The following is a 27,407-nucleotide window of genomic DNA, read 5'->3' on the forward strand; positions in this document are numbered from 1 at the left end:
CTCTAGTTGACTTGCTTAAAAATATGAGTTCATGAAAAATTTGTGTTACTTTAGGCTATAGTATGTTCAGCATTTTACATGTAGGCTTAAACAAAGCTGCAAATCAAGTGCACTTTAAACTTTTGGTCTTGAAATATCATGGCATAGTGGAAACAGTTTTTAATCGGGAATCAATGTGGTTATATCCCTACTCTGTCATGAACTTCTGAGATTTCAGGAAAATCCCTTCACCTCACCTCTGTTTTCACACTTTTAAATAACTGAGGAAAATATACAATGTCTAAGGTTACATACCATTCTATGAAGTCAGTAATCATTCAGCAAGATCCTGCCACTTAGCAGATGGTGATTTAAGGCATTTGTGATGTTTATTAATCTATAGTAATGGCCTAGTTCTTTGGAACCAAATTTTGCAAGTGTTCACAATAGTTAACTCTGGGGGAGGTGGGTAGACTGGAGATACAAAAAAGGTTCTTTTAAGGTATTTAAATACTTATTGAGTTTTAGTCATGTTTAGACTGTTTTTGAAACTGTCACCTAGGTTTGAAACATACATATAATTTACTTGCCCATTTTGGCAAGTAAAGGTTTTATTAATCTTTAAGTGTTCAGAAATGACTCAGAGGTAAGCATTGCTTTCAGCCAATGGTGTTCTCATCTTATATCTGGTACTAAAACGTAAATTGTATTCAGTAGTAGTTTACTATTTATTTATTAGTTTTCAGTAATGAAAGCTAAATGTATTTCTATAACTTACCTCTCTAAGTGATCACTTTCTTTCTTAATGAAGAATGCATCAATTTCATGTAGCCAAACAGCAATCCTTTCATGTGAAAATGTAATACAGAGGAGAAGGTGGGGCAAGATGGCAGCATAGGGAAGTGTGGAATTTAGTTAGTCCTTGGAACAACTAGCATATATCCAGTAAATAGTCTGGAACAACTGTTGGGGGACATCTGTGACTGAACACACATTATGCACCAGTCTGGAATGGATGGAATAGCTGAGATCACAGCATAAGAACTATAAGTAAAGCTCCCCAAACTGTGGAGCTGATGCCCCTCCTCCACTGGCATGGCAGGCTGAGTTGAAACACTTCCCTGTGGGAAAAAGAAGCAGTGTACTAGGAGAAAGGGATGGTAGCTCAACCAAGCTCCAATTGCAGTTTTAATTAATGAATTTGGACTACTGAATACAAGCTATGAGCCAGATAAACCCAGAGCAAACAGGAAAGGAACCCGGAGATTCCTCCCAACAGAGAGGAAGTGGGGCTGACAGAAAAAGAAATACGTAAATAAATAAAAACAGAGGCTTTTGGAATCAGCTGAGCTCAGAATACTGGAAAAGGGCTGTGTCCCAAGAAAAGGGGCACATAGAACTGGGCACCAACTCCGATTCTTGACTGGTAACTGGGGTGCTGCGGACTGGCTCTGAAAAGGGGATTTCTTTTTTCCTTTTTTTCTCTCAGTCTACGTAGCTCATTAGAGAAAGCCTCAGGCATTTTCAGTTGTCAGTGCTGTTCCAGGCAGGGGTGGAGTTAAGAGAATCAGAGAGTCAAAGGAAGAAATCAAGTGTAGGAGATAAGTCCCTAAAGGGCTTATCTTTCCTAAGAAAAGGGGAAGGCAGGGCCCAGTTCAAGTTACTGCTCTCCCTCAGAGAACTCAGACCCTAGGGTCTGGGGAACAAAAAGAAAAAAACATAAACAGCTTAAGCTTGGCTTCTGACACTCTCAGCTCCTGGCAGGGACAGAGTCTGCTAAGAATTAAAGACAACACGCCTCTTTATGCTGGTGGGGCCCTGCAGGCTGACAAGCACCACCTGCTGGACAGGACAGAAAAAGCACAGCATCTCGAGGCTTCGCAGGAAAGTCTGACAACCTGCTGGGTCTCATCCTCAGGGAAATTTGATACTGATTACACCCTCTTCCTGAGACCTGGGCCTGTCTGGTCTGGGAAAATCTGTTTGGGGTAATCAAGGAAACCAGATGCCTACACAATTACAATTCACACACTAGAAAAAAGCGAAGATTTGGCCCAGTCAATGAAACAAACTTGCACTTCAAATGAGATACAGGAGTTGCAACAATTAAAGATCTTCAATCAAATTTGCTAAATCAATTAAAAAATCAAATCAATGAGTTGAGGAAAGATGTGGCAAAAGAGATGAAGAAAATAAATAAATCGGTCAAACATAAGAGGTTGAATGTTTGAAAAAACAATTGGAAGAACTTATGGGAATGAAAGACACAATAGAAGAGATGAAAAATGCAATGGAGACACACAACAGCAGATTTGAAGAGGCAGAAGAAAAGATTCATGAACTAGAGGACAGAACACCTGAAATCCTACACAAAAGAACAGATGGGAAAGAATGGAAAAAATATGAGCAGAGTCTCAGGGAATTGAATGACAACGTGAAGTACATGAATGTACATGTCATTGGTGTCCCACAAGGAGTATAGAAGGGAAAGGGGGCAGAAACAATAATGGAGGAAATAATCACTAAAAATTTCCCATCTGCTGTGAAAGACGTAAAATTACAGATCCAAGAAGTGCAGCAAACCCCAAACAGAATAGATCTGAATAGCCCTATGTCATGACACTTAATAATCACATTATCAAGTGTCAAAGATAAAGAGAAAATTCTGAAAGCAGCAAGGGAAAAGTGATCCATCACATTCAAAGGACACTTGATAAGACTATGTAAGGATTTCTCAGTAGAAATGGAAGCAAGAAGGCAGTGGTGTGATATATTTAAGATACTGAAAGAGAAAAGCTGTCAGCCAAGAATTCTATATCTGGCAAAACTATCCTTCAGAAGTGAGGGAGAGTTTAAAATGTTTTCAGACGGACAGACACTGAGAGAGTTTGTGAACAACATTCCTGCTCTACAAGAAATACTAAAAGGGGCACTACAGAGAGATAGGAAAAGACGGGAGAGAGAGGTTTGGAGAAGAGCATAGAAATGAAGACTGTCAGTGAGAGTAAAAAGAGAGAGAGAGAAAATAAGATATAACATAGAAAATCCAAAAGACAAAATGGTAGACAGTAGACATTACATTGAGTGAAATTAGCCAGAAACCAAAGGATGGATACTCTCTGGACACACTAAGATGAACTAACGTTGATGAGCAAACTTTGAAAGTTGAAGTTGAGAACACAGGTTGTCAGAAGATAGAAAGAAGTTTGAAAATGGGCATTTGATGCTGACAGAGTACATAATGTTCAACAGGATTGATTGTATAGATCCAGAAATGGATAGCATAATACTGTGTGATGGTAGCACAATATTGTAAGTACTCTGAACAAAGATGAGTGTGAGTATGGTTGAAAGCGAAAGGCTAGGGGCATGTATGACACCAGAAGGAAAGACAGAAGATAAAGACTGAGATTGTATAACTTAGTGAAATCTAGTGTGGTCAGTGATGGTGATTAAATGTACAAATATAAGAATGTTTTTTAAAAAGGGAGAACAAATGCATGTCAACATTGCAAGGTGCTAAAAATTGGATGGTATAGGGGAAGAATACAATCAATGCAAACTAGAGTCTATAGTTAATGGCAACATTATAAGATGTTTCCATGAATTGTAACAAAGGCGATATACCACAGCTAAATGTCTATAAAAGGGAGATTTAAGAGGGTGATATGGGATTCTTGGTATTTGTTGTTGTTGTCTGACCTTTTCATTGTATTTTATTTTATTTTTCTTCCGTCTTTCACATTTTAAATCTTCATTTCTTTTCTCTTTTCCTCTTTCTTTGTGGAAGAAATGGAAAGTCCTGATACATATTGTGGTGGTGAATGTATAATTACATGATTATACCGGGAATCACTGATTCTTTACTTAGGGTGGATTGTATGATGTGTAAATAAAACTGTTTAAAAAATAAAAAGAGGGATACAGGTACTTGAGGAAATGTGGAGAGGGGTGTGCCTATTCAGTGTTGGTGTGGAAGTAGAATGGTGCAGCCCATCTGGAGGGCAGTGTGGTGGTTCCACAGGAAGCTAAGCATGGGGTTGCCATCTGGTCCTGCAACCCCATTATTGGGTATATACTTGGAAGAACTGAGAGCAGGGACACAAATGGACATTTGCACACTGGTGTTTTGGCAGCAGTATTCATGATTCGCAATGGATGGAGGTGACCTAAGGGTACATCATCCGATAAATGGAATGATTAACTCTGGTGTATACATACCATGGAATATTGAATGGCAGCAAGAAGAAATGAAGTTGTGAGTTATGCAACCAAGTGAATAGACCTTGAGGACAGTATGTTGAGTGAAATAAGCCAGAAATGAAAAGACAAACAACATAACGTCTCACAAATATGGACTTAACTCTCATGTGCAAACTCAGAGAATTGAATCTGGGAGCATGGGTTATCAGGGGAAGGTTTATGTAAAGTCCCCTAGATTGTAAGCTCTTACAGCAGTCACACCCATTCACGAGTTGCAACAGTTATTTCTAAATTCAGAGATGATGAGCTGTTTGTGTATAACCTGGTCGGTCCCTGGAACTTCGGCTATTGTGTGACACCTGAGACTCGGAGCTAGAGTTTTGTAGCTATGAATGTCAGTATTACCCCATACAGCAAATGGTAAAGAAGCTGAAAAAGAGATCAGAATTTAATTAGAGCTATGAACAAAATGGACTTTGTTAGGACTAAGATAAGCAAGATTAAAGAGAAAAGGATGATATTGACTGTATTTTTAAATTTCTATTTCTGTGTGAAACCAAAGGAAGAGATGTTTATTTTCTGTAGCATGCTATATAAGTTAACTTGAATGGTCAGTTTACTCAAACACCATGATTGCATGGAACCTTGAATAGCATTATGAGATCTGGTCATTTTGTACAAGTTAGCATGAAACCCTGATACATCCCAGAATAATTTGAGCAGAGAATAAAAAGTATTTGCAAAGCCCCCTTGAAAGGCTGGGGGAAAATTAGAAAAATTCAACTTCCCCACTTGGGAAATTCCTGATATTCTTGCAAGCATTAGGGACTACCATTGTAGTAGGCCAAGCCCTCGATCTTGGGGCTTGCCCTTAGGAGGCTTGTCACTGCAAAGGAGAGGCTAAGCCTACTTATAATTGTGCCTAAGTGTTACCCCCAGAGAACCTCTTTCATTGCTCAGATGTGGCCCCTCTCTCTAAGCCCACACTTCAGGTAAACTCACTGCCTTCCCCCGTGTGGGACATGACTCCCAGGGGTATAAATCTCCCTGGCAACACGGCATATGACTCCTGGGAATAAGCCTGGACCCAGCATCATGGAATTCAGAAAGCCTTCTGGACCAAAATGGGGAAGAAAAATGAAACAAAGTTTCAGTGGCTGAGAGATTTCAAATGGAGTTGAGAGGTCATTCTGGAAGTAACTCTTATGCATTATATAGCTATCCCTTTTTGGTTTCTATTGTATTAGAATAGCTAGAAGGAAATACCTGAAACTGTTGAACTGCAATGCATTATCCTTGAATCTTGAAGATGATTGTATATCTATATAGCTTACACTGTGTGACCATGTGATTGTGATAACTTGTGACTCACATTCCCTTTATCCAGTATATGGACAGATGAGTAGAAAAAGGGGGGACAAAAAGTAAAGGTATAATAGCGGGGGAAAGGGGTCTGAGATGTTTTGGGTGTTCCTTCTTTTATTTTTATTTTTATTCTTATTTTTATTTCTTGGAGTAATGAAAATGTTCAAAAAATTGATTTTGGTGATGAATGCACAGCTATATCATGATACTGTGAACAAAGTGATTGTACCCTTTGGGTGATTTTATGGTATGTGAATATATCTCAATAAAATTGCATTAAAAATGTAATATAGAGAAATACAAAGTAACTTCTTGTAAAGTATTCATATTCTACATTTGAACCATTTGAAAATGTTTTCCCTTGTTCTTAATTAAGCTGACTATGGATACCAGGTTCTATAACCCATATTAAACCAGTATTAGATTTTTTTTCTCTCCCACCATCCTTCTTAGCATGAACACAAATTTGGTAATTTAAATACTAGTAGTAATAATGATTATCATAGAATCATCACTAAAAATAAACAAGTTTGTTTCTATCAAATGAGCTAAACTACTGGCTGGATTGAATCAAGAACAGTTAGCCAGCCCAGTCCCTGGGTTAGCACAGAAGTTGAACATCTTATCGCTGAGACCTGACATGTTAAGAGAGAGTTTAGGAGCTACTCTGGGACACTTTCCAGAAGTCGGAATATGTCTGTCTTAAGCAGAGCAATCGAATGTTACCAGAGTCGTCTGAAGAACTGAAATGGAAGACTCTCTAAGGTGCGTGTTCTACTCTCGGTTTTGCCACTGATAAGCTGGTCACTTGCGGTGGCCTCAGCTCCATCGTTTCCATACCTGGGAACATTCACCCCAACTACGCCCACGGGATTGCTGTGTGTCAAGAGTACTTAACTAGAGATTTACCTGTTTTCTTCTTTATATCCCTTCTTTACATCCCTCTAAGAAGGATGAGTTAGCTTTTGATAAATATGGAAGTGTAACAGTAACTACACTCATAAAAGACAAACAACCAAGTAGTAAAGGAAAATAAAAGTTAAACAGTTTTGCAAGAATTCCCAAATAAGAAAAGCTCTAACTTTGAGGTTTTATTGGCCAGTGCAAGAGTTATGTAGCTCTCTTTTTTGTTGAAATGTATATATGAAGAGATTGAAAGTGTTACCTAGTTCTGAGCTCTGAATGTAATTTTCCAGGTGAGGTTAATAAGAAAATGCAAGTATTTATTAATAGAAAATAAATATTAATACAAAGTAAATATTAATATTTATTAATACAGAGTAAAAATGACACTTTTGGGTCTTTATTTTGTTTAACATTGAAATGTCTATTAATATCAGTGTTTTTTGAAAATTTCATAATTCACAAATTAGTAAAACAGTATTTGATATATTCAAAATTTTAAATGTGTAAATGTATTACAAAATACTAAGTATAACCATTTATAAAACACAAATGTTGCTATAATCAAAAAGGCAAACAATAAGAAGTGTTGGTGGGGATTTGGAGAAATCAGATCCCTGATACATGGCTGGTGGGAAGTCACTTTGGAAACAGTCTGGCAGTTTCTCAGAAGGTTAAATATAAGGTTACCTATGACCCAGGAATTTCCCCCCCTAGGTATATTCCCAAGAGAATTGAATACCTGTGTCCACAAAACCTTGTACACGTGTGTTCACAGGAGCCGTATTCATAATGGCTGAGAGGTGGAAACAACCCAAGGACCGTCAACTGATGAGTGGATAAATAAAATCTGGCTGATCTGTATAATGAAGATGTTATTCAACAATAAAAAGAAATGAAGTACCGATAACTGCTACAACATAGATGCACCTTGAAAACATTATGCTTAGTGACAAAAGCCAGTCACGAAAGACTACATTTATATTCTATGCAGTGTCCAGAAAAGGCCAGTCCACAGATACAGAGAGTAGACTGGCAGCTGCCGAGCACTAGGGAGTAGGGGGAGAAATGGGCCGTGACTGCTAATGGGTGTGGGAGTCCTTGTTGGTGATGATAATGTTCTAAAATTGATTGGTGGTTGCACAACTCTGTGACTATACTAAAAATCGTTGACTTGTATACCTTAAATGGGTGAATTTTATGTTACATGAATTGTATCTCAATAAAGCTGTTCTAAAAAGCAAATGTTGAACATACATTAAAAATTTTAATATAATTAGCAGATAAATTTTATTGAAATGTTATTTGATCTTTCTCAGAATATGTGATCCCCCAAAATAAAATATGTCACTATGCCTAGTTGAGTCAAGAGCTTATTTTTGAGCAGAATTTTCCAATTTACTTTCAGATAATCCCATCTCTTGCTTGATAACCTTGAGGAAATATTTATAAAATACCTTTTGATTTTTGACTGAGTTACCTATATCAATTTGATTATTGTGATATCTATATTCTATTGGACAAGGAGTTCTTTATTTTGGACAAAGAATTATTCTTGCAACAAACTTATCAAGAAGTGCAATGTTTGCACAAGTGAGGACATGTCTAGTATTACCAACTACATATTCTATGTCTTTTTTTTTATAAAATGAAAATACTTACTTCAAGGTATAATGATTTCAATTTTTTTGAAATTTTTATTAAATATAAGAATAACAGACATGCCAACAATACTGGGATTATGGTGTTTAAAATGAGCAGAGTGTACCAGAATACTAAAATCAGTGAAGATGATTGAGTTTTGTAAAGTACCTTTAAAATAATAGATGTGAAGTCATATCAATATTGGCATTAGAACACTACTTTTACAACAGTTTAACATAATCTGACTTATAAATTAGAAAAAATTTTAATTTATAGAGTCCTTTAAATTTATCAAAACCATTTCATTTTGACTATCTCAGTCACATGGGGAAAGGATGATCTAGAGAATTGCCCTATAGTGAGTTTGTCATCGTGGAGTTGTTCAAGCAGAGCCTAGGTGGGTGGCAGGGATCGTTTAGAAAGGAGCTCGGCGATGAGTGGAAGTTTGGATTATCGAACTCTTTCGGTTTGCTAAAGCTGCTGGAATGCAATATGCGAGAAATGTATTGGCTTTTACAATGGGGCTTTCTTAGTTCACAAATTTACAGTTCTAGGGCCATGAAAATGTCCCAATTAAGGCATCAACAGGATGATACCTTCTCTGAAGAAAGGCTGATGGCATCCGGGGTTCCTGTGTCACATGGGAAGGAACATGGCCAGAGCCTGCTGGTCCTTCTCTCCCAGGTTTAGCTTTTGGTTTCCGTGGCTGTCTCCAAAATGTCTCTGGGCTTCTGTCTTAGCTCCTGTGGATTTCATCTCTCAGCTTCTCTGAGCACTCTGAGTTTCATCTGTCTTTAGACCCACCTTGAACAGGCTGGGTCACATCTCCATGGAAACAGCCTAACCAAAAGGTCCCGCCCACAACAGGTCTGCCCCCACAGGGACAGATGCAGAGAACATGGCTTTTATGGGGTACATAACAGCTTCCAACCAGCACACTGACTGCCAGTATCCTGTGTGATGCCAAGATTTTGTGATCGTCTGCTCATTTATCAGATATGGAAACTAGAAATACAAATAACTCCCTGAAATATATGCTGATTGCATCATATAAAAGGCTACAATACAGGCTTTGAAAATCATTTTTGATTGATCAGGTAGCCAAAAACTAACAAAACCATGTGTAATATTATTAATGGCCATTTATTAAATGTAAACTAAATTAGATGCCATTTTTATCTATTAAATAAACAGTGGTTCTCAAAAACATAATGCTCAGTGCTAACAAGTTTGAAGTAAAAAAGAAAGTTCTAGTCTACTGATGATGGGAATACAAAATTAATGTCATTTTTGGAAAACAATTTGGTACCATTATTGAATATCCTTACTGTTCATACATGGACTCAATAATTACATTTCTACGCATCTGTTCAAATGAAAGATTCTAATATAGAAAACACTGAAGGACAAAGTAATTTTATCTGCATGATTTATAATTAACAAAAAATGTAAGCTGCTTCATTGGGCAGTTACAAGGGGTGCTTAAGTGGATTGCGATTCACCTGCATGGTTGAATATTATGCAGCAATTAGCACTTGTTACCTTATTTTAAAATTGTTTCTTCTACTGTGTTTCCCACATTCTGCAGCACCTCAGTGTCACTTAGCTCCTGTGCTTTGATTTCGTGAAGAATCTTATCCCTCATTTATTGCCAGCTAGCTCAGTACCTAGCACACGACAGGCACTTAATGTATTTTGTTTAACCTAAATGGATGTTTGGAAAACAAGAGTTTATAATATCAGGGGAAGACTTAATATTAGAATAACACCATGATGCAAAATCATCCCTACCATACCATTTTAACTATTTAAAATATGCATAGAAGAGGCTACAAAAGGGGACTTTACCGACCATGCTGAAAGATGTATCTCTGGTGTATACAGTGAGTGTGCTGTGCAACTCTAGGAAGGAAGGTGGAGTAGGCTCCAAATGATGACCCAGGGGTAGGCAGAGCCCAGTGGAGGAGGCTTGAGGAGTGGGAGAAGGAAACATGCTTTGACAAACTATATAACTTAGGGAAGAAGTCTTAACTTTCCTGTCTTAATTTCTTTTCTGTAGAATGAAGAGAGGACTAACTGATCTCCAAGGTACGTTCACATGTGTTAAAGGGAAGAGAGAGGAGGCAGAGAACTGCTTTATTGAGACAGTTCTGATACCATAATGAAATAAGACAAATCACAGTATACCATAGGATATCTAAATATTGACTGACCTCCATACAAATGGTCATGAAAGTCTTGAAAACAGGTGACAGCCACTAGACTAACTAGTCTAGGTTGTGTAAGAAGAGTTGGAGCAAAGAATCCATAGGAAATGGTGAGAAGAGGTCAATGAAAAAGCCACACCAGGATTTAGGAGCTTCCAAGTAGAATACTTTCCCTTACCTCCTCCCTTTTTCAACCATTACAACTTAGCTAAGGCCTTTATTATAGCTCTAGACAAAGGGGCAAAAGGCGCTAATGGAGCGCTGGGGTGCTGAGAGTTAATATGTTGATGGGCATGGAGAACTCCAGAGCTCTGCTAACTAGAATTGACCTCTTCATTAACTGAACTGTGATTAACTTCCTTGCTTATACCACTTTTATATTTCTGATCACCTTCTATCCTAAATGACAAGTTTGTTTTGTTTTGTATTTTGCATGTCTTAGAGAATTCGCTCCTGGTGGAGGAGGGCAGTGTCTTACTCATCTTTGTATCTCCATCAGTACTTAGCTTGGGGGGCATGCACACATTGGTTCCTCAGCAAATATTTGGAAAGGAGGGGTGGATCTAAACAAGAATGACGTTACTTCTTTAAGAGCCTAGGGAACTAAAGAGACTTGTACTGTAAGAAAGATAAGAATAGAGCAGCACATTGTGAGGATCACCCAGCCATAGAATAGAGACCCCAAGCTCACGAATAAGGCCTGTGATAGTAGCCTGTGGAGAGCCCAGGTGAATGAGGCGTGGCTGTTGTGGGACGGCTGCTGAATCATGAGTGATCAACAAGGACATGAAGCTACGACTGGCTGGATCTCAAATGCCACCAGCTCTGCGTAAGCCCCGGGGCCATTCAGCTCGTTACCAGGGAACTCTGCCTGACCTTGTAGAGGTCAGCTTAAGCTTGGGTGTCCTAGGATTCAGCAAACACTCAAGGGGACCCTTTATGCAGGTGTCTAGCATTGTCCCTCTGTAACCCCTTCCCCAGGGGATGCAGAGCCACAAGATGGAAGGAACTTCAGTCCCTGAATGGTTGCACATCAGGTCCATTCCTGTCACCTTGCTAGCCCTCATTTGAAGGTGGTGGGAGAAAAAGGAAGCCCTTGGTTTGCAGGGGTATGTAAGTGTATGAAGTTACTGAGATTTGGGTTTTACTTGTTGAAACAGCCTATTCTCACTAATATCATATCAAATAATATTTCTTAGTAAAAATACTAAGAACGTAGATTTTTTTTTTTTAAGTAGATAATGGTGTCTTTCCTTGGCACTACAAAGAAATAACTTTGGCTATTCATGGACAGTGATGGCCCCTGGGCTGCCTGCATCACTGAGCCAGATTCTAGAATAGCAATTGATATTTTTAAATTGATTCTAACTCACTGGATTCTCCAGCTTGCTGAACATAACTAGAGCAATGATGGGGTTTTTTTGTGTTTTTTTTCTTACTAAACAGAATCTCTGCTTTTCCATCAGTGTCTTTATATATTACTCTTTTAAGCCTTCGTACAAATGCTGTACAATTTGATAACCAAATATAGGCTGGGCCCAAATAACCGTGAAAGCCACAGTCAGGACCTGAGCAGGGACAGGCTTACTCCCACTCAGGAAAAGGGAGAACATGCCAACCACGGCACTTACGGCCTCCCGGGGGCAATCACGGCCACACGTCCTCTCTGGGGTGGGTGGGTCCTTGATTGGGCTCTGTCCTGCTTTCCGGCAGGAGTGGTCTTGCCCATTTTTTAGTGACCTCTGGCTCCACTCCCTGGGAGTCTCTTTCTTGCCCAACTCCTTCCCTGGTGTGAAGTGGGCACTGGGGGTTGCACCTCCCTTGGAGATGCCCAGCGTTCAAAGCTCATTTTGTTTGAACAAGCTTGGGTGCCCAACGATGGCTTTCCAGTTCAACAGTCAAAGGCCTTTTAGTCCAACTTTATGGTTTCTTAGATAATATAATTTCATCAAAAATAGTAAGCAATGCCATATTTACTCATCATCACAGTTTGAGAGCCAGATTTGTTTTGGGTTACTTAGTGATTGTGGTATCTCCTCTGACAGCGGAGCCCTAATCTGAGACTTGAGGGAGCTGCTTCTGCTGGTTCTGTGAGTCAGAACCCTGGGAGACCCTCGGAGCTCACGTCATGGCCACGCAAACCTTCCATGGCACAGGCCCCTCAGCCCTGGTTAGAGCGTCACTTCAGTTTTGCTCTGCAGGTTCTGGTAAAGACACCTCGTTCTAATTCAGTAGAACTAAATCCTGCTGTTGAAGGTGAGTTGGGATATTGAATGATGAGAATACCAACTCTTATTGCAAACTATTTCAGGGTGTCAGTAGAGATTGGCACCATCCTTTGACCTCCATCACTGCCTAAGGGCAAGGATTCTAACTCATTGGGGAAAACATGAATTTACTGATCACCCCCTTTTTATGAGACGTGAAGACACAAGGTCTAGTAAAAGAGTCTCTGCCTTATGCTACCATAATACAATTATAATTGTTGAGCAGCGGTGTGGGATGGAATTGGGAAAACTTTGAGAATTGTCCTGTTGTCTTCCTGGATTAACCACAAAAGGAAAGCATGTAGTGTAGTGTGAGAGCCAGCGCGAGCCAGGACAAGTGAGAATGTTCAGGGTAAGGGCATCTAACGTCAGAACAGAACTTTCCTGTTCACAGGCCGGAGCCAGGGCAGGGAGAAGGCCTGCGAGCAGGAGGGTCCCCAGCCTCATGTACACAGGAAAAAGGGCCAGGACAAGTTTTAGGCTGAGACAAACCAAAGACAAGCAAGGGGGACAGGAATTCACAGCTGGGGAGATCAGGGCAAGTATCCAGCACAGTTCCCCAATCGGTGAGCTGTGCTCACAGGACTCATAGCCGTCCCTTCAGGGGAGCTCAGGTCTAGCCTGGGCCCAGGGCAATTTACCCATCAACACCAGAGTTCCAGAGAAAGAAAAGTAGGGCTCCAACACTGGGGCAGGGCTGGGACAGGGACAGGGGGCCCCAGGACACTCTCAGGGTACAGGACGCATAGTTATGCCCGACGGAGTATTACTGCGAGCTATTGAGAGCCAGATTGGGGCACAATAATGTGGGAATGAGAAATTAATTTGATAAGCAGAGGATGTCCTTGTGTGCTTTTAAATAGGGAAAGGACGGGATTAAAACTCAACCTCAACTCTGAGTGAGCAAGTCCACTCCCCCTGTTTCCCCCAGCACAGTGTGCACCATGTCCAGCTCTGAGATACTGAGCTTGTCGTTTTGCTGCCTGCAATACTTTTCCTTCCCTCTAAACTTCATCTTCTTTCTACTACAAGAGTGGCATTCTGAAACAGAGGACAGATCACAGGCTGGGAGCTAGAAAGAACTGAACCCAAATCCACACGCACCCCTCAATCAGGAAATCACTTTGCTTCATTCTTTCATTCAGATGGCGGGTGCCTGCTGTGCGCCGGGCACTTTTCTGGGCCACGGCATGAATGGTGGGGGACGAGACAGACAAATTCTCTGTCCTGTGGAGGAAAGACAAAAACAAATATGCAATATAACATGAGATAAATGGCACGGAGAAAAAGTAGGGTATGGGGCTAGACTCTGATGGGGTTGTCCGAGGAGGTGAAGAAATCTGCAAGAAACCTAAAGGAAAGGAGAAACCTGGGGTGGGGGAGGGGAAGAACATTCCAGAAGACAAGCGCAAAGGCTCCAGCCTTGCACTGAGCTGCGACTGTGGGTCCAGCAAGGAGGCCGGGTGACTGGGGGCCTAGAGAGGCAGCAACGGGCTGGAGGTCACCCATCTCCTTGATGCCCTTGAGGAGGGTCTGGATTGTTTCCTGAGCGGAAGGTTTTGAGAAGGGGTGAGCATATACTGATGTATATTCTAAAAGGTCACTGGCTATTCTGACGGGGCAGGTAGGGTCAAACGTGCAAGCAAACGTCGCTTTCCCCAGCTAACGTTATGAAAATGTCCTTAAGATCCTATAATGGAATCTAATTGTTTATTCAAGTTACGGTAGATTCTTGGATTTAGTAATCCCCCAACAGTGCAAGCATGCTGTTCAAGAGAACTTGAATTCTGAAAGGGAGTTTTGTGGCATTATTAAATGCAAAAACTTACTAGTAGAAGTGATTCAAATTAGTTAATTCTCTAGCTTTCAAGTCAGTTGGTTGAGAACATTCTCTGAATTTTTGAAAGGGGAGGAGAATTAGGTAATCTCTAGGGCCCCCATTTAAATCTGAAATCAATGATTCTGCATTACTTTCAACAATGCCTTTGGGATTATTAGTTTAGGACTCGCTAGTCTAGACCCGGGGTGGGGGTTAGGATGTGTGGCCTGACTCCACCTTTGTCCTGTATCAGTGAGGAAACTTGATCTAGAAACGCACATTTCCTAGTTAATTAGAAAAGAAAAAAAAAAAAAAAACAGCCCAAATACATATTTATTAAAATGTGAACACTGTCTGCCACAAGTAATGCAGACGGACCCCATAGGAAATTCTTCTGCACGTTTTCTCTCCACCAAAATCACAGCAAACCCCAGCGGTGTGTCTGCAGGCTCCCCTGAGCTGAGTCAAGCCACAGAACACGGTGCCAGCCGCTCCAGAGCCCCTCGGGGGGCCGCCCACCGCCCACCGCCCGGGGTGGAGGATGAGGAGCGAGCTCTGGATTCTAGGTTCAGGTGGGACCAAGGGTCCAAGCCAGTCCAAGGTGAGGACTTTATCCGATCCCACCAGGCCCCCACCTCCCCACCCCAACCCCGCTGCCACGGGTGAGTCACAGGAGGTCCCCGGGGCAAAGGGGAAGGGCGGCGGCCACCCAAGGACTTCCTTACTGCCTGGCTTTTTCCAGGTGAGAACATGGGCGCAATCTCGGGGGCAATTGGTTAAGTCTCGGGACAAAATGAAGTGTTTTAAGTGTTACATCCTTCATGCGCCGGCGAGAAAGCGCCCGGACGGCCCTCGATCTCCCGGTCTTCTCCCTATCTCTGCCCGGGAAAGAGGAGAAAAGCCCAAGCGCCCGCCAGTTCCTAACCTCCAAACCCGAGCGCCTTCCCGCCAACGGCCCCGGGCCCGGGAGGGCCGCTTCAAGGGCGCGCGGGGCGGGCGCGCGGGCGGCACGTGGGGCGCGGCCATGGCGGCCTCCAGCGCCTGCGGGGAGCCGGGCCCCAGCGGCGCCCAGGTAGGCGGCGAGCGGGGCGGCGGGGGCGGGACGAAGAGGGCGCGGGGCAGCCGGGTGGGCGCGGGGGGCCGCCCGCGGCGTCCGGGAAGCGTTTCGGCGGGAGGGGCCCCCAGGCGGGCCGCACCCCGGGCCGAGCGCTCCGGGCCCCGCGCCGCCTCGACGGGAGCGCCCGCGCGTCCCTGGCCTTTTCAGACGGAGACACCGGTCCCTGCCGGGGCGGAGTCCCCACATCCCCCGGGCAAGCCGGGGCGGCCACCTCGGTGCCCGGGCAGCCGTCGGCCTTCGCGCGCACTTTATTTCCCGGCTTCTTCCTCGAGAAGAAGCTTCCCGAAAGCCGCTCTCCCGGGCTGGCGCCGACCCGCCTCGCGGGCCCTGACGAGTGCTTTTCAAAATGGAGGCGCCTGTTTAAACCCGAAGTCGAGTCCTGCCTTGTGCAGGATGAGGCAGAGCTGCGCAAACGGAGGGGGCTCGAGTGGGCCCTCGGGGCACGTAAGGAGCCGCGGCTTCCCTCCCCGAGGGAGCGGGGACCCCAGTGGACCTCGGGCTGCCCTTAGGAGAAGCGCCCGGCTCGGGGAAGAAGTGACACCCCGGGGGCCCGGGGGGCCCCGCCGTCACCAGGGAGGGTGCAGGGGATCCGGGGGTCGCGCCTCTTTTCCTTTGGTCTTTTGGTGTTTTCTTCTCATTCCCGGCGAACGTATAGTGTTTATTATTATTATTATTTTTAAACCCCAACAGAAAAATGGTTCCGTGAGCCCCTCAAAGACAAAGACTTTCCGTCAAATGCAGACCAGCGTCGGTTCCAACCGTGGCGCCCACAGGTGGAAATAACAGCGGCTCTAACAGGCAGTTTTCCAAGGCAGAACACGCTAGAACGTTCTGTTCCTTTTCCTTTCGCGAGTCTCATCAGCGGCTCCGCCTCGTCACCTGTGTTCGGGTTAGACGTTGCGCTGAAGACAAAACCGGATTTCAGTTGCCTCCAGGGTTTGCGTGAATGCGCGCGCCCGCGGGGTGGCGAGCACGGAGGGGCCGGGTGCCTGTGTGCGGAGCGCGGAGGGGGCGGGAGGGGTCCCTGTCCCGCGCCCCCTGAGGGCCGCCCGCGCCTGCTCAGCCCCTCGGGATCCCCCCTGGACGGGCCGCACAGAGGAGTCCAGGATTCCAGCGGCTGTCTGGGGAAACCGAGGCAGCCGAGCTCTGCAGCAGAAGAAAGACTGGATGTCGGCCCCCCACACGGCTGGGAGGTGACGAGAGGGAGCCACGGATGAGAATCAGGAGAGGAAAAGGAATAGAACATTCTAGCATATTCTGCCTTCAAAACTGCCTGTTAGGACAGCTGCTGTTTCCACCTGTGAGCGCCGTAGCTGGACCCGCTCCGGGTCCCAGCACCTGGCGCTCTGCCTTGGATGAGGACCTAGGAAGGAGTCAATACTAGCAGCCTGCGTAAGCAGACACAGAGCAACAGGGTGTGTTAAAGGAAAGCGGGTTTGAAGATGTGCTGCCATCCTGTTGGAATGTGGGTGTTTGAGGGGCAGGGAAGGAAGCAGGTGCTGTGGGTGGGTGCCAGGCCCCTGAGGAGCGAGAACTCCCAGGGGAGAGTAGCTCAGGGTGGTGAACTGCGCACACCTGCAGCCTCCCATGACCCTGCAGAGAGTAAGTGTGGAGGAGGGGTGGGAGATTCCAAATTCAAAGTCCAGGGAGACACAGCAACCAGATGTATGCTCCTTAATGGATCTTGCTTCGGACAAGCCAGCTTCTCTCGGAACCTTAAAAAATGTAAATACACAGGAAAACCTGAAATTTAGGAAACAGATGGGATCAAATTGTTACTAAAACAAAAGTACAAAAACCACAGGTTGAAAGACATGGAGAAGAAAAGAAATGCAGAAGTAGAACAGGTCTAGGGACCCCCCAGGCTCCCTGGTAACAGACCTGTGGATGGACGTGGCCAGGGGGATGCCCTGCCAGTGAGGCAGCCAGACCTGCAGCTGGGCTCTGCTCTCCCGTGGCCCCCGCTCCCCCATGACCCCGCTCCCCAGTGACTCCCGCTGTCCCCCACTCGCTGGGCCTCTGTGCCCTGCTCTCTGTCTTGGGCTCAACCAGCCACTCTCACTGCAGCAGCAGCACTTTGCACCCTAGGATAAAACCCAGGAACAGCTGTCTAAAGAGCCTCCTGGTGGGTGATTTCTAGACCTCTGTAACTGACAGGGGAGGGGGTGGGGGGGAGCCATGGCCAGCAGCGTTTCATACCTGCCCTCCTCCTTCTGGAGGATTAGCTGGTCCCGGGCTCTGTCCTCTCGTCCACTCCCTCCAAGCCCCAGCCAGCTTCGGGACGCCCAGGCCCAAGGTCCACACGGCTTGTCTCCAGATCCTAGTTCTACTTGGATAACCAAGGGTCACTGGACATTTGGGGAAAAATGACAGATTAGGCCCAAGTGCACACAGAGCACAACTATTCCAAAGGAACTGATTACTAAAGGACAAAGAAAAAGCTTTTAAAACTTGAATTCGTATCCTAAAACTAACAGATTATGATAAATTACCAAAAAGAGAAATCTTAGAAATTAACAACTAAATTAACTGATACCATAAAAAAACAGAAAACAGTAGAAGAATCTCCACTAAAAGAACTGAAGCGTGATCTGGTGGTTGGAAGGAAAAGGCAAGGAAATCTCTCGATCTAGGACATCCAATATCTGTCTAGTAGAAGATACATCAGGAGAGACGAGGACAGCGGAGAGGAGAAAATAATCAGGGAAATGGCAGAAGGAAATGTCCACAGCCAAGACCCACTGAGTGCCAGGCAATGTGAATAAGAAAACATCCAGATCGTGAAGCTGTGACTCTAGGATATGTCCCTGTTTGCATAATGATATATTACAGAGGTGTTCATTGCAGCCTTGTAACATCAGAATCCAACAGTAGAAGGTGATTCAGTAAATCATTGTAATATTCCCTCTGTCCCAATGTAGGCCTATTTACTCATCCTCTTAAATGAGGGAGACTGGATGAAGATGACAGAGCGAGCACAAATCGCTGTCTCTCTTTCTACCCCAGGTCCTCAAAAATGATAGAAAATATTTTTAAGAGAACATATGGAAAATGAGAAAGAATATAACCAGTAAACCAGAATCTGAGAAATTACTGAACTATACTGTTAAGTGGAGAAAGCAACTCTCTTTTTTCATGTAATGGCCCAATTATGAAAATGCTGTAAACGTGTGTACATATACTTCCATGTTATAAATACATAGAAATCGTCTGGAAGGATTTAGACAAAACCGTTGACAGTGGTTGCTTCTCGGGAGGAGGTTGGATTGGGGTAGATTTCTGAAAAGGGAGGTGAGCATATGGAAATGCACAGTGTTGCTTGCTTTTAAACTCCTACCTGGTTGCCTGCACCTCGCCTTTCCTCTCCAGCAACCCCTGGGCCAGGTGCTTTCCTCCTCCCGCAGCCGCGGTTCCCACCCCGCTGTGCTGGCGTCACCTCTCGCAGATCCCGGGTCCGTCTCCTGGTGTGGGCCTGTCACTGGCTGGCATGGCCATCTCTGCTGACCGTTCCCGTTGATGCAAACATCCCCATTCTTTTGGCTTTTGCAGTAGCCTATCTTTTATTCCTTTGCTATACGGAATAAAAGGTAGAGAAATAAAAAGTAAAGAAGAAAATTATGTGTATTTTTCCTAATTGAGTGTATCTGAAAATATCCCCAAATGAGAAGATAGCCTTTTTGTTTCCTTATATTAGGCTTGAACAGTACATGTATTTCATTGACAGGACTTTACTCTAGCATTTCCTGAGGTTGCAGAACTTGGGCCTTTCTCTCTCCTCTTGAAAGCGTGTTTCACTGAAGTAAACTCGGGGGGAGTCAAAGGTCTGGTTCTTTTAGCAGCAAACAGGTTTTCCAGCAGGAGGGGAATTGGGAACCCGGCCCCTGAGAGTCCCATCGATCGTCAATAGGAAAACCAGAGTAGGGGACCCCAGTCGGGAGTATCTGTAGGAGGAACCATTAAAAACAGCGTCACCTCCAGATCCAGCTGCTCCCCAGGAACCCAGGGCTGGAAGCTACGGGTTCCCAACCTGGGGGAGCCGGCCCAGAGCCGCTGCTGTCACCTTTATTTATCTTATCCTCCCAACGTCACATTTGCTCTCTGCCTGGCTAGTAGTTATGTAGCATTCTGCTTTCTTCCTTCTCTTCCAGGCAAAAATAGACCTCTTACTGGTTGGAGATGTCATTGTTGGGAACCTGGCCGATAATGTGCAGAAGTTATTTTCAAATACAGCGAAAGTCCGAGTAACCATGAGTGATGTGAAGCAGGCGGCAGCGTTTTTGGCTGAGTGCATGTTCAACTTGGTTTTCCTGAAGAAGGCTTCCTTACCAAACGCCGAGGAGCTGGAAGCTGTCAAATTAATTAGGTAAGAACGTTGACTCTACATCTTTAGAAGAGATTTGTTAGAACCTATTTCTATAAAAATCTGTAAAATATGATACAATTTTTATTTTAGTTTTTAAAATGACAGATATTTTCATAGGCAGAATCCACAAGTTTTTATTTCCAGTTTGATGGGCTATTATAAAAATTATAATAGGGAGAAAATAAGAATTAGTCATAATAATTTATCTGCCATATAATACTTCCATTATCCCCATAAGTACTCCTTTTTAACAGCTATCATTAAAATGGCACATCTTTTCAGAGTTTATTTGTGTGGCAGATACCAAAGCACATGAGCACTCTTAGCTCTCTGTCATGTTAGCTGAGGGTATCTTTCAAGAGATGTCCCAATGCAAAGGGCTTGATCTTCAGCGAGCCCTGGGGCCTTCTGGATCCATTTAGTCCAAATCAAAACCACCTCTGGTACTCTTTTTTTTTTAAATGCAATTTTTTTTTTATCTTCATTTTATTGAGATATATTCACATACCACGCAGTCATACAAAACAAATCGTACTTTCTATTGTTTACAGTACCATTACATAGTGGTACATTCATCACCCAAATCAATCCCTGACACCTTCATTAGCACACACACAAAAATAACAAGAATAATAATTAGAGTGAAAAAGAGCAATTGAAGTAAAAAAGAACACTGGGTACCTTTGTTTGTTTCCTTCCCCTATTTTTCTACTCATCCATCCCTAAACTAGACAAAGTGGAGTGTGGTCCTTATGGCTTTCCCAATCCCATTGTCACCCCTCATAAGCTACATTTTTATACAACTGTCTTCGAGATTCATGGGTTCTGGGTTGTAGTTTGATAGTTTCAGGTATCCACCACCAGCTACCCCAATTCTTTAGAACCTAAAAAGGGTTGTCTAAAGTGTGCATAAGAGTGCCCACCAGAGTGACCTCTCGGCTCCTTTTTTTTTTTTTTTTTTTTTTTTGGTTTTTTTTTTTTTTTTTTTTTTTTTTTTTTTTTTTACAAAACAAATCATACTTTTGATTGTTTACAGTACCATTACATAGTTGTACATTCATCACCTAAATCAATCCCTGACACCTTCATTAGCACACACACAAAAATAACAAGAATAATAATTAGAGTGAAAAAGAGCAATTGAAGTAAAAAAGAACACTGGGTACCTTTGTCTGTTTGTTTCCTTCCCCTATTTTTCTACTCATCCATTCATAAACTAGACAAAGTGGAGTGTGGTCCTTATCGCTTTCCCAATCCCATTGACACCCCTCATAAGCTACATTTTTATACAACTGTCTTCGAGATTCATGGGTTCTGGGTTGTAGTTTGATAGTTTCAGGTATCCACCACCAGCTACCCCAATTCTTTAGAACCTAAAAACGGTTGTCTAAAGTGTGTGTAAGAGTGCTCACCAGAGTGACCTCTCGGCTCATTTTGGAATCTCTCTGCCACTGAAGCTTATTTCATTTCCTTTCACATCCCCCTTTTGGTCAAGAAGATGTTCTCCGTCCCACGATGCCGGGTCTACATTCCTCCCCGGGAGTCATATTCCACGTTGCCAGGGAGATTCACTCCCCTGGGTGTCTGATCCTACGTAGGGGGGAGGGCAGTGATTTCACCTTTCAAGTTGGCTTAGCCAGAGAGAGAGGGCCACATCTGAGCAACAAAGAGGCATTCAGGAGGAGACTCTTAGGCACAAATATAGGGAGGCCTAGCCTCTCCTTTGCAGCAACCGTCTTCCCAAGGGTAAAACTTATGGTAGAGGGCTCAACCCATCAAACCACCAGTCCCCTATGTCTGTGGTCATGTTAGCAACCATGGAGGTGGGGTAGGCGAATACCCCTGCATTCTCCACAGGCTCCTCAAGGGGGCACTACATCATTTTTTTTTCCTTTTTTTTCTTTCTTCTTTTTTTTTTTTTTTAACTTTCCCTTCTTTTTTAAATCAACTGTATGAAAAAAAAAGTTAAAAAGAAAACAAACATACAATAAAAGAACATTTCAAAAAGACCATAACAAGGGAGTAAGAAAAAGACAACTAACCTAAGATAACTGCTTAACTTCCAACATGTTCCGACTTTACCCCAAGAAAGTTACATAATATAGCAACCTTTCTGTGAACTTGTTCCTACTATATCCATCAGAAATTAACAGACCATAGTCATTTCTGGGCATCCCCAGAACGTTAAATAGCTTATCTGTTCTTCTTGGAATATTGTTCCCCCTTCCTTAATTGCTCTCTACTGCTAGTTCCCCTACATTCTACATTATAAACCATTTGTTTTACATTTTTCAAAGTTCGCATTAGTGGTAGCATATAATATTTCTCTTTTTGTGCCTGGCTTATTTCACTCAGCATTATGTCTTCAAGGTTCATCCATGTTGTCATATGTTTCACGAGATCGTTCCTTCTTACTGCCGCGTAGTATTCCATCGTGTGTATATACCACATTTTATTTATCCACTCATCTGTTGAAGGACATTTGGGTTGTTTCCATCTCTTTGCAATTTTGAATAATGCTGCTATGAACACTGGCGTGCAGATATCTGTTCGTGTCACTGCTTTCCGACCTTCCGGGTATATACCGAGAAGTGCAATCGCTGGATTGAATGGTAACTCTATATCTAGTTTTCTAAGGAACTGCCAGACTGACTTCCAGAGTGGCTGAACCATTATACAGTCCCACCAACAATGAATAAGAGTTCCAATTTCTCCACATCCCCTCCAGCATTTGTAGTTTCCTGTTTGTTTAATGGCAGCCATTCTAACCGGTGTTAGATGGTATCTCATTGTGGTCTTAATTTGCATCTCTCTAATAGCTAGTGAAGCTGAACATTTTTTCATGTGTTTCTTGGCCATTTGTATTTCCTCTTCAGAGAACTGTCTTTTCATATCTTTTGCCCATTTTATAATTGGGCTGTCTGTACTATTGTCATTGAGTTGTAGGATTTCTTTGTATATGCAAGATATCAGTCTTTTGTCAGATACATGGTTTCCAAAAATTTTTTCCCATTGAGTTGGCTGCCTCTTTACCTTTTTGAGAAATTCCTTTGAGGTGCAGAAACTTCGAAGCTTGAGGAGTTCCCATTTATCTATTTTCTCTTTTGTTGCTTATGCTTTGGGTGTAAAGTCTAGGAAGTGGCCGCCTAATACAAGGTCTTGAAGATGTTTTCCCACATTATCTTCTAGGAGTTTTATGGTACTTTCTTTTATATTGAGATCTTTGGTCCATTTTGAGTTAATTTTTGTGTAGGGGGTGAGGTAGGGGTCCTCTTTCATTCTTTTGGATATGGATATCCAACTCTCCCAGCCCCATTTGTTGAAAAGACCATTATGGCTCAGTTCGGTGACTTTGGGGGCCTTATCAAAGATCAGTCGGCCATAGATCTGAGGGTCTATCTCTGAATTCTCAATTCGATTCCATTGATCTATATGTCTATCTTTGTGCCAGTACCATGCTGTTTTGGCAACTGTGGCTTTATAATAAGCTTCAAAGTCAGGGAGTGTAAGTCCTCCCACTTTGTTTTTCTTTTTTAGAGTGTCTTTAGCAATTCGAGGCATCATCCCTTTCCAAATAAATTTGATTGCTAGCTTTTCCAAGTCTGCAAAGTAGGTTGTTGGAATTTTGATTGGGATTGCATTGAATCTGTAGATGAGTTTGGGTAGAATTGACATCTTAATGACATTTAGCCTTCCTATCCATGAACATGGAATATTTTTCCATCTTTTAAGGTCCCCTTCTATTTCTTTTAGTAGAGTTATGTAGTTTTCTTTGTATAGGTCTTTTACATCTTTGGTTCAGTTTATTCCTAGGTACTTGATTTTTTTAGTTGCTATTGAAAATGGTATCTTTTTCTTGAGTGTCTCTTCAGTTTGTTCATTTCTAGCATATAGAAACATTACTGACTTATGTGCATTAATCTTGTATCCCGCTACTTTGCTAAATTTGTTTATTAGCTCTAGTAGCTGTATCGTCGATTTCTCAGGGTTTTCTAGATATAAGATCATATCGTCTGCAAACAATGACAGTTTTACTTCTTCTTTTCCAATTTGGATGGCTTTTATTTCTTTGTCTTGCCGGATTGCCCTGGCTAGCACTTCCAGCACAATGTTGAATAACAGTGGTGACAGCGGGCATCCTTGTCTTGTTCCTGATCTTAGAGGGAAGGCTTTCAGTCTCTCACCATTGAGTACTATGCTGGCTGTGGGTTTTTCATATATGCTCTTTATCATGTTGAGGAAGTTTCCTTCAATTCCTACCTTTTGAAGTGTTTTTATCAAAAAGGGATGTTGGATTTTGTCAAATGCTTTTTCAGCATCTATTGAGATGATCAATTGATTTTTCCCTTTCGAGTTTTTAATGTGTTGTAATACATTGATTGTTTTCCTTATGTTGAACCATCCTTGCATGCCTGGAATGAACCCCACTTGGTCATGGTGTATGATATTTTTAATGTGTCTTTGGATTCGATTTGCAAGTATTTTGTTGAGGATTTTTGCATCTATATTCATTAGGGAGATTGGCCGGTAGTTTTCCTTTTTTGGAGCATCTTTGCCTGGTTTTGGTATTAGATTGATGTTAGCTTCATAAAATGAGTTAGGTAGTGTTCCATTTTCTTCAATGTTTTGAAAGAGTTTGAGTAAGATTGGTGTCAGTTCTTTCTGGAAAGTTTGGTAGAATTCCCCTGTGAAGCCATCTGGCCCTGGGCATTTATTTGTGGGAAGATTTTTGATGACTGATTGGATCTCTTTGCTTGTGATGGGTTGGTTGAGGTCTTCTATTTCTGCTCTGGTCAGTCTAGGTTGTTCATATGTTTCCAGGAAATTGTCCATTTCTTCTACATTGTCCAGTTTGTTGCTATACAGTTGTTCATAATATCCTCTTATAATTTTTTTAATTTCTTCAGGATCTGCAGTTATGTCACCTTTTTCATTCATTATTTTGTTTATATGGGTCTTCTCTCTTTTTGATTTTGTCAGTCTAGCTAGGGGCTTGTCAATCTTGTTGATCTTCTCAAAGAACCAACTTTTGGTGATATTTATCCTCTCTATTGTTTTTTTGTTCTCTATGTCATTTATTTCTGCTTTAATCCTTGTTATTTCTTTTCTTCTACTTGGTTTAGGATTGGTTTGCTGTTCATTTTCTAGCTTCTTCAGTTGATCCATTAGTTCTTTGATTTTGGCTCTTTCTTCCTTTTTAATATATGCGTTTAGTGCTATAAATTTCCCCCTTAGCACTGCTTTTGCTGCATCCCATAAGTTTTGGTATCTTGTGTTCTCATTTTCATTCGTCTCTATATATTTAGCAATTTCTCTTGCTATTTCTTCTTTAACCCACTGATTGTTTAGGAGTGTGTTGTTTAACCTCCAGGTATTTGTGAATTTTCTAAGTCTCTGATGGTTATTGACTTCTAATTGTATTCCATTGTGGTCAGAGAATGTGCTTTGAATAATTTCAATCTTTTTAAATTTATTGAGGCTTGTTTTATGTCCCAGCATATGATCTATTCTGGAGAAAGTTCCGTGAGCACTAGAAAAGTATGTGTATCCTGGTGATTTGGGATGTAATGTCCTGTATATGTCTGTTAAATCTAATTCATTTATCAGATTGTTTAGGTTTTCAATTTCCTTATTGGTCTTCTGTCTGGTTGATCTATCTATAGGAGAGAGTGATGTGTTGAAGTCTCCCACAATTATTGTGGAAACATCAATTGCTTCCTTTAGTTTTGCCAGTGTTTCTCTCATTTATTTTGTGGCACCTTGATTGGGTGCATAGACATTTACGATTGTTATTTCTTCTTGCTGAATTGCCCCTTTTATTAGTATGTAGTGGCCTTCTTTGTCTCTCAAAACATCCCTGCATTTGAAGTCTATTTTATCTGAGATTAATATTGCTACACCTGCTTTCTTTTGGCTGTAGCTTGCATGAAATATTTTTTTGCATCCTTTCACTTTCAGTTTCTTTGTGTCCCTGTGTCTAAGATGAGTCTCTTGTATGCAACATATTGATGGTTCATTTTTTTTGATCCATTCTGCGAATCTATATCTTTTAATTGGGGAGTTTAATCCATTTACATTCAACGTTATAACCGTGAAGGCATTTCGTGAATCAGCCATCTTATCCTTTGGTTTATGTTTGTCATATTTTTCCCCCTCTGTCTATTAATATCCTTTATTGTACCCATACCGAATCTCTTTAGTACTGAACCTTTCTCCAAGTCTCTCTGTCGTTTCTTTGTTTCTCTGTCTGTAGGGCTCCCTTTAGTATCTCCAGTAGGGCAGGTCTCTTGTTAGCAAATTCTCTCAGCATTTGTTTGTCTGTGAAAAATTTAAGCTCTCCCTCAAATTTGAAGGAGAGCTTTGCTGGATAAAGTATTCTTGGCTGGAAATTTTTCTCACTCAGAATTTTAAATATATCGTGCCACTGCCTTCTCGCCTCCATGGTGGCTGCTGAGTAGTCACTACTTAGTCTTATGCTGTTTCCTTTGTATGTGGTGAATTGCTTTTCTCTTGCTGCGTTCAGAACTTGCTCCTTCTCTTCTGTGTTTGACAGTGTGATCAGTATATGTCTCGGAGTGGGTTTATTTGGATTTATTCTATTTGGGGTTAGCTGAGCATTTGTGATTTGTGTATTTATGTTGTTTAGAAGATTTGGGAAGTTTTCCCCAATAATTTCTTTGAATACTCTTCCTAGACCTTTACCCTTTTCTTCCCCTTCTGGGACACCAGTGAGTCTTATATTTGGACGTTTCATATTATCTGTCACATCCCTGAGGTCCATTTCGATTTTTTCAATTTTTTTCCCCATTCTTTCTTTTATGCTTTCATTTTCCATTCTGTCATCTTCAAGGTCACTGATTCGTTGTTCAACTTCCTCTAGTCTTGTACTATGAGTGTCCAGAATGTTTTTAATTTGGTCAACAGTTTCTTTAATTTCCATAAGATCATCCATTTTTTTATTTAGTCTTGCAGTGTCTTCTTTATGCTCTTCTAGGGTCTTCTTGATTTCCTTTGTCTCCCGTACTATGGTCTCATTGTTCATCTTTAGTTCTTTGAGTAGCTGCTCTAGGTGCTGTGTCTCTTCTGATCTTTTGATTTGGGTGCTTGGGCTTGGGTTATCCATATCGTCTGGTTTTTTCATATGCTTTATAATTTTCTGTTGTTTTTGGCCTCGTGGCATTTGCTGAACTTGATAGGGTTCCTTTAGGATTTGTAGACCAATTGAAGTCTTTATCTCTAATTTATCAGATCTACAGCTTCGTGGAGTACACTTTCTCTAACTAACCAGCAGGTGGCGTCCACGAGCCACCTGTTCTCCACAAGCCAGTTCTCCCCTGCTTAGCCTTTTTGGTGAGTGGGGGAGTGAGTCTTGTGGGGTCCAATTGGTGTACCAAGCTTGCGTGTTTAGTTGGTGTTGCCTGCCCTGTGTATGGGGCGTGTTTCTGGGCAGTCAGGGAGGGGGGGTGGCTCTAACAATCAAATCTCCCTGGTGATCCTAGAGTTTTAAAGCTGCTGCAATAGTCTAATCCTTCAGTTCAGT

At 42.3% G+C, this 27,407-nt stretch overlaps 2 protein-coding genes across 3 annotated transcripts in view; both read left to right on the forward strand.

Moving 5' to 3' along the window:
• CCDC169 (coiled-coil domain containing 169) overlaps positions 1-7,678 on the forward strand; it is a 98,250-nt gene extending 90,572 nt beyond the window's left edge. For both annotated transcript variants that reach the window (XM_037800474.1, XM_037800475.1), the window contains one exon: positions 7,229-7,678. In XM_037800474.1, the coding sequence (XP_037656402.1) occupies positions 7,229-7,250 (22 nt within the window). In that variant the 3' untranslated portion in view covers positions 7,251-7,678. The remainder of the gene's footprint in view (positions 1-7,228) is intronic.
• Positions 7,679-13,864: 6,186 nt separating this feature from the next.
• Positions 13,865-27,407, forward strand: part of SOHLH2 (spermatogenesis and oogenesis specific basic helix-loop-helix 2) — a 49,669-nt gene continuing 36,126 nt past the window's right edge. The window contains exons 1-4 of the mRNA XM_037799886.1: positions 13,865-14,009; positions 14,812-15,049; positions 15,279-15,459; positions 19,653-19,867. Of these exons, the coding sequence (XP_037655814.1) occupies positions 13,865-14,009; positions 14,812-15,049; positions 15,279-15,459; positions 19,653-19,867 (779 nt within the window). The remainder of the gene's footprint in view (positions 14,010-14,811; positions 15,050-15,278; positions 15,460-19,652; positions 19,868-27,407) is intronic.

The sequence above is a fragment of the Choloepus didactylus genome, chromosome 12 (genome assembly GCF_015220235.1).
Source record: "Choloepus didactylus isolate mChoDid1 chromosome 12, mChoDid1.pri, whole genome shotgun sequence".
Classification (NCBI taxonomy): Eukaryota; Metazoa; Chordata; class Mammalia; order Pilosa; family Megalonychidae; genus Choloepus; species Choloepus didactylus.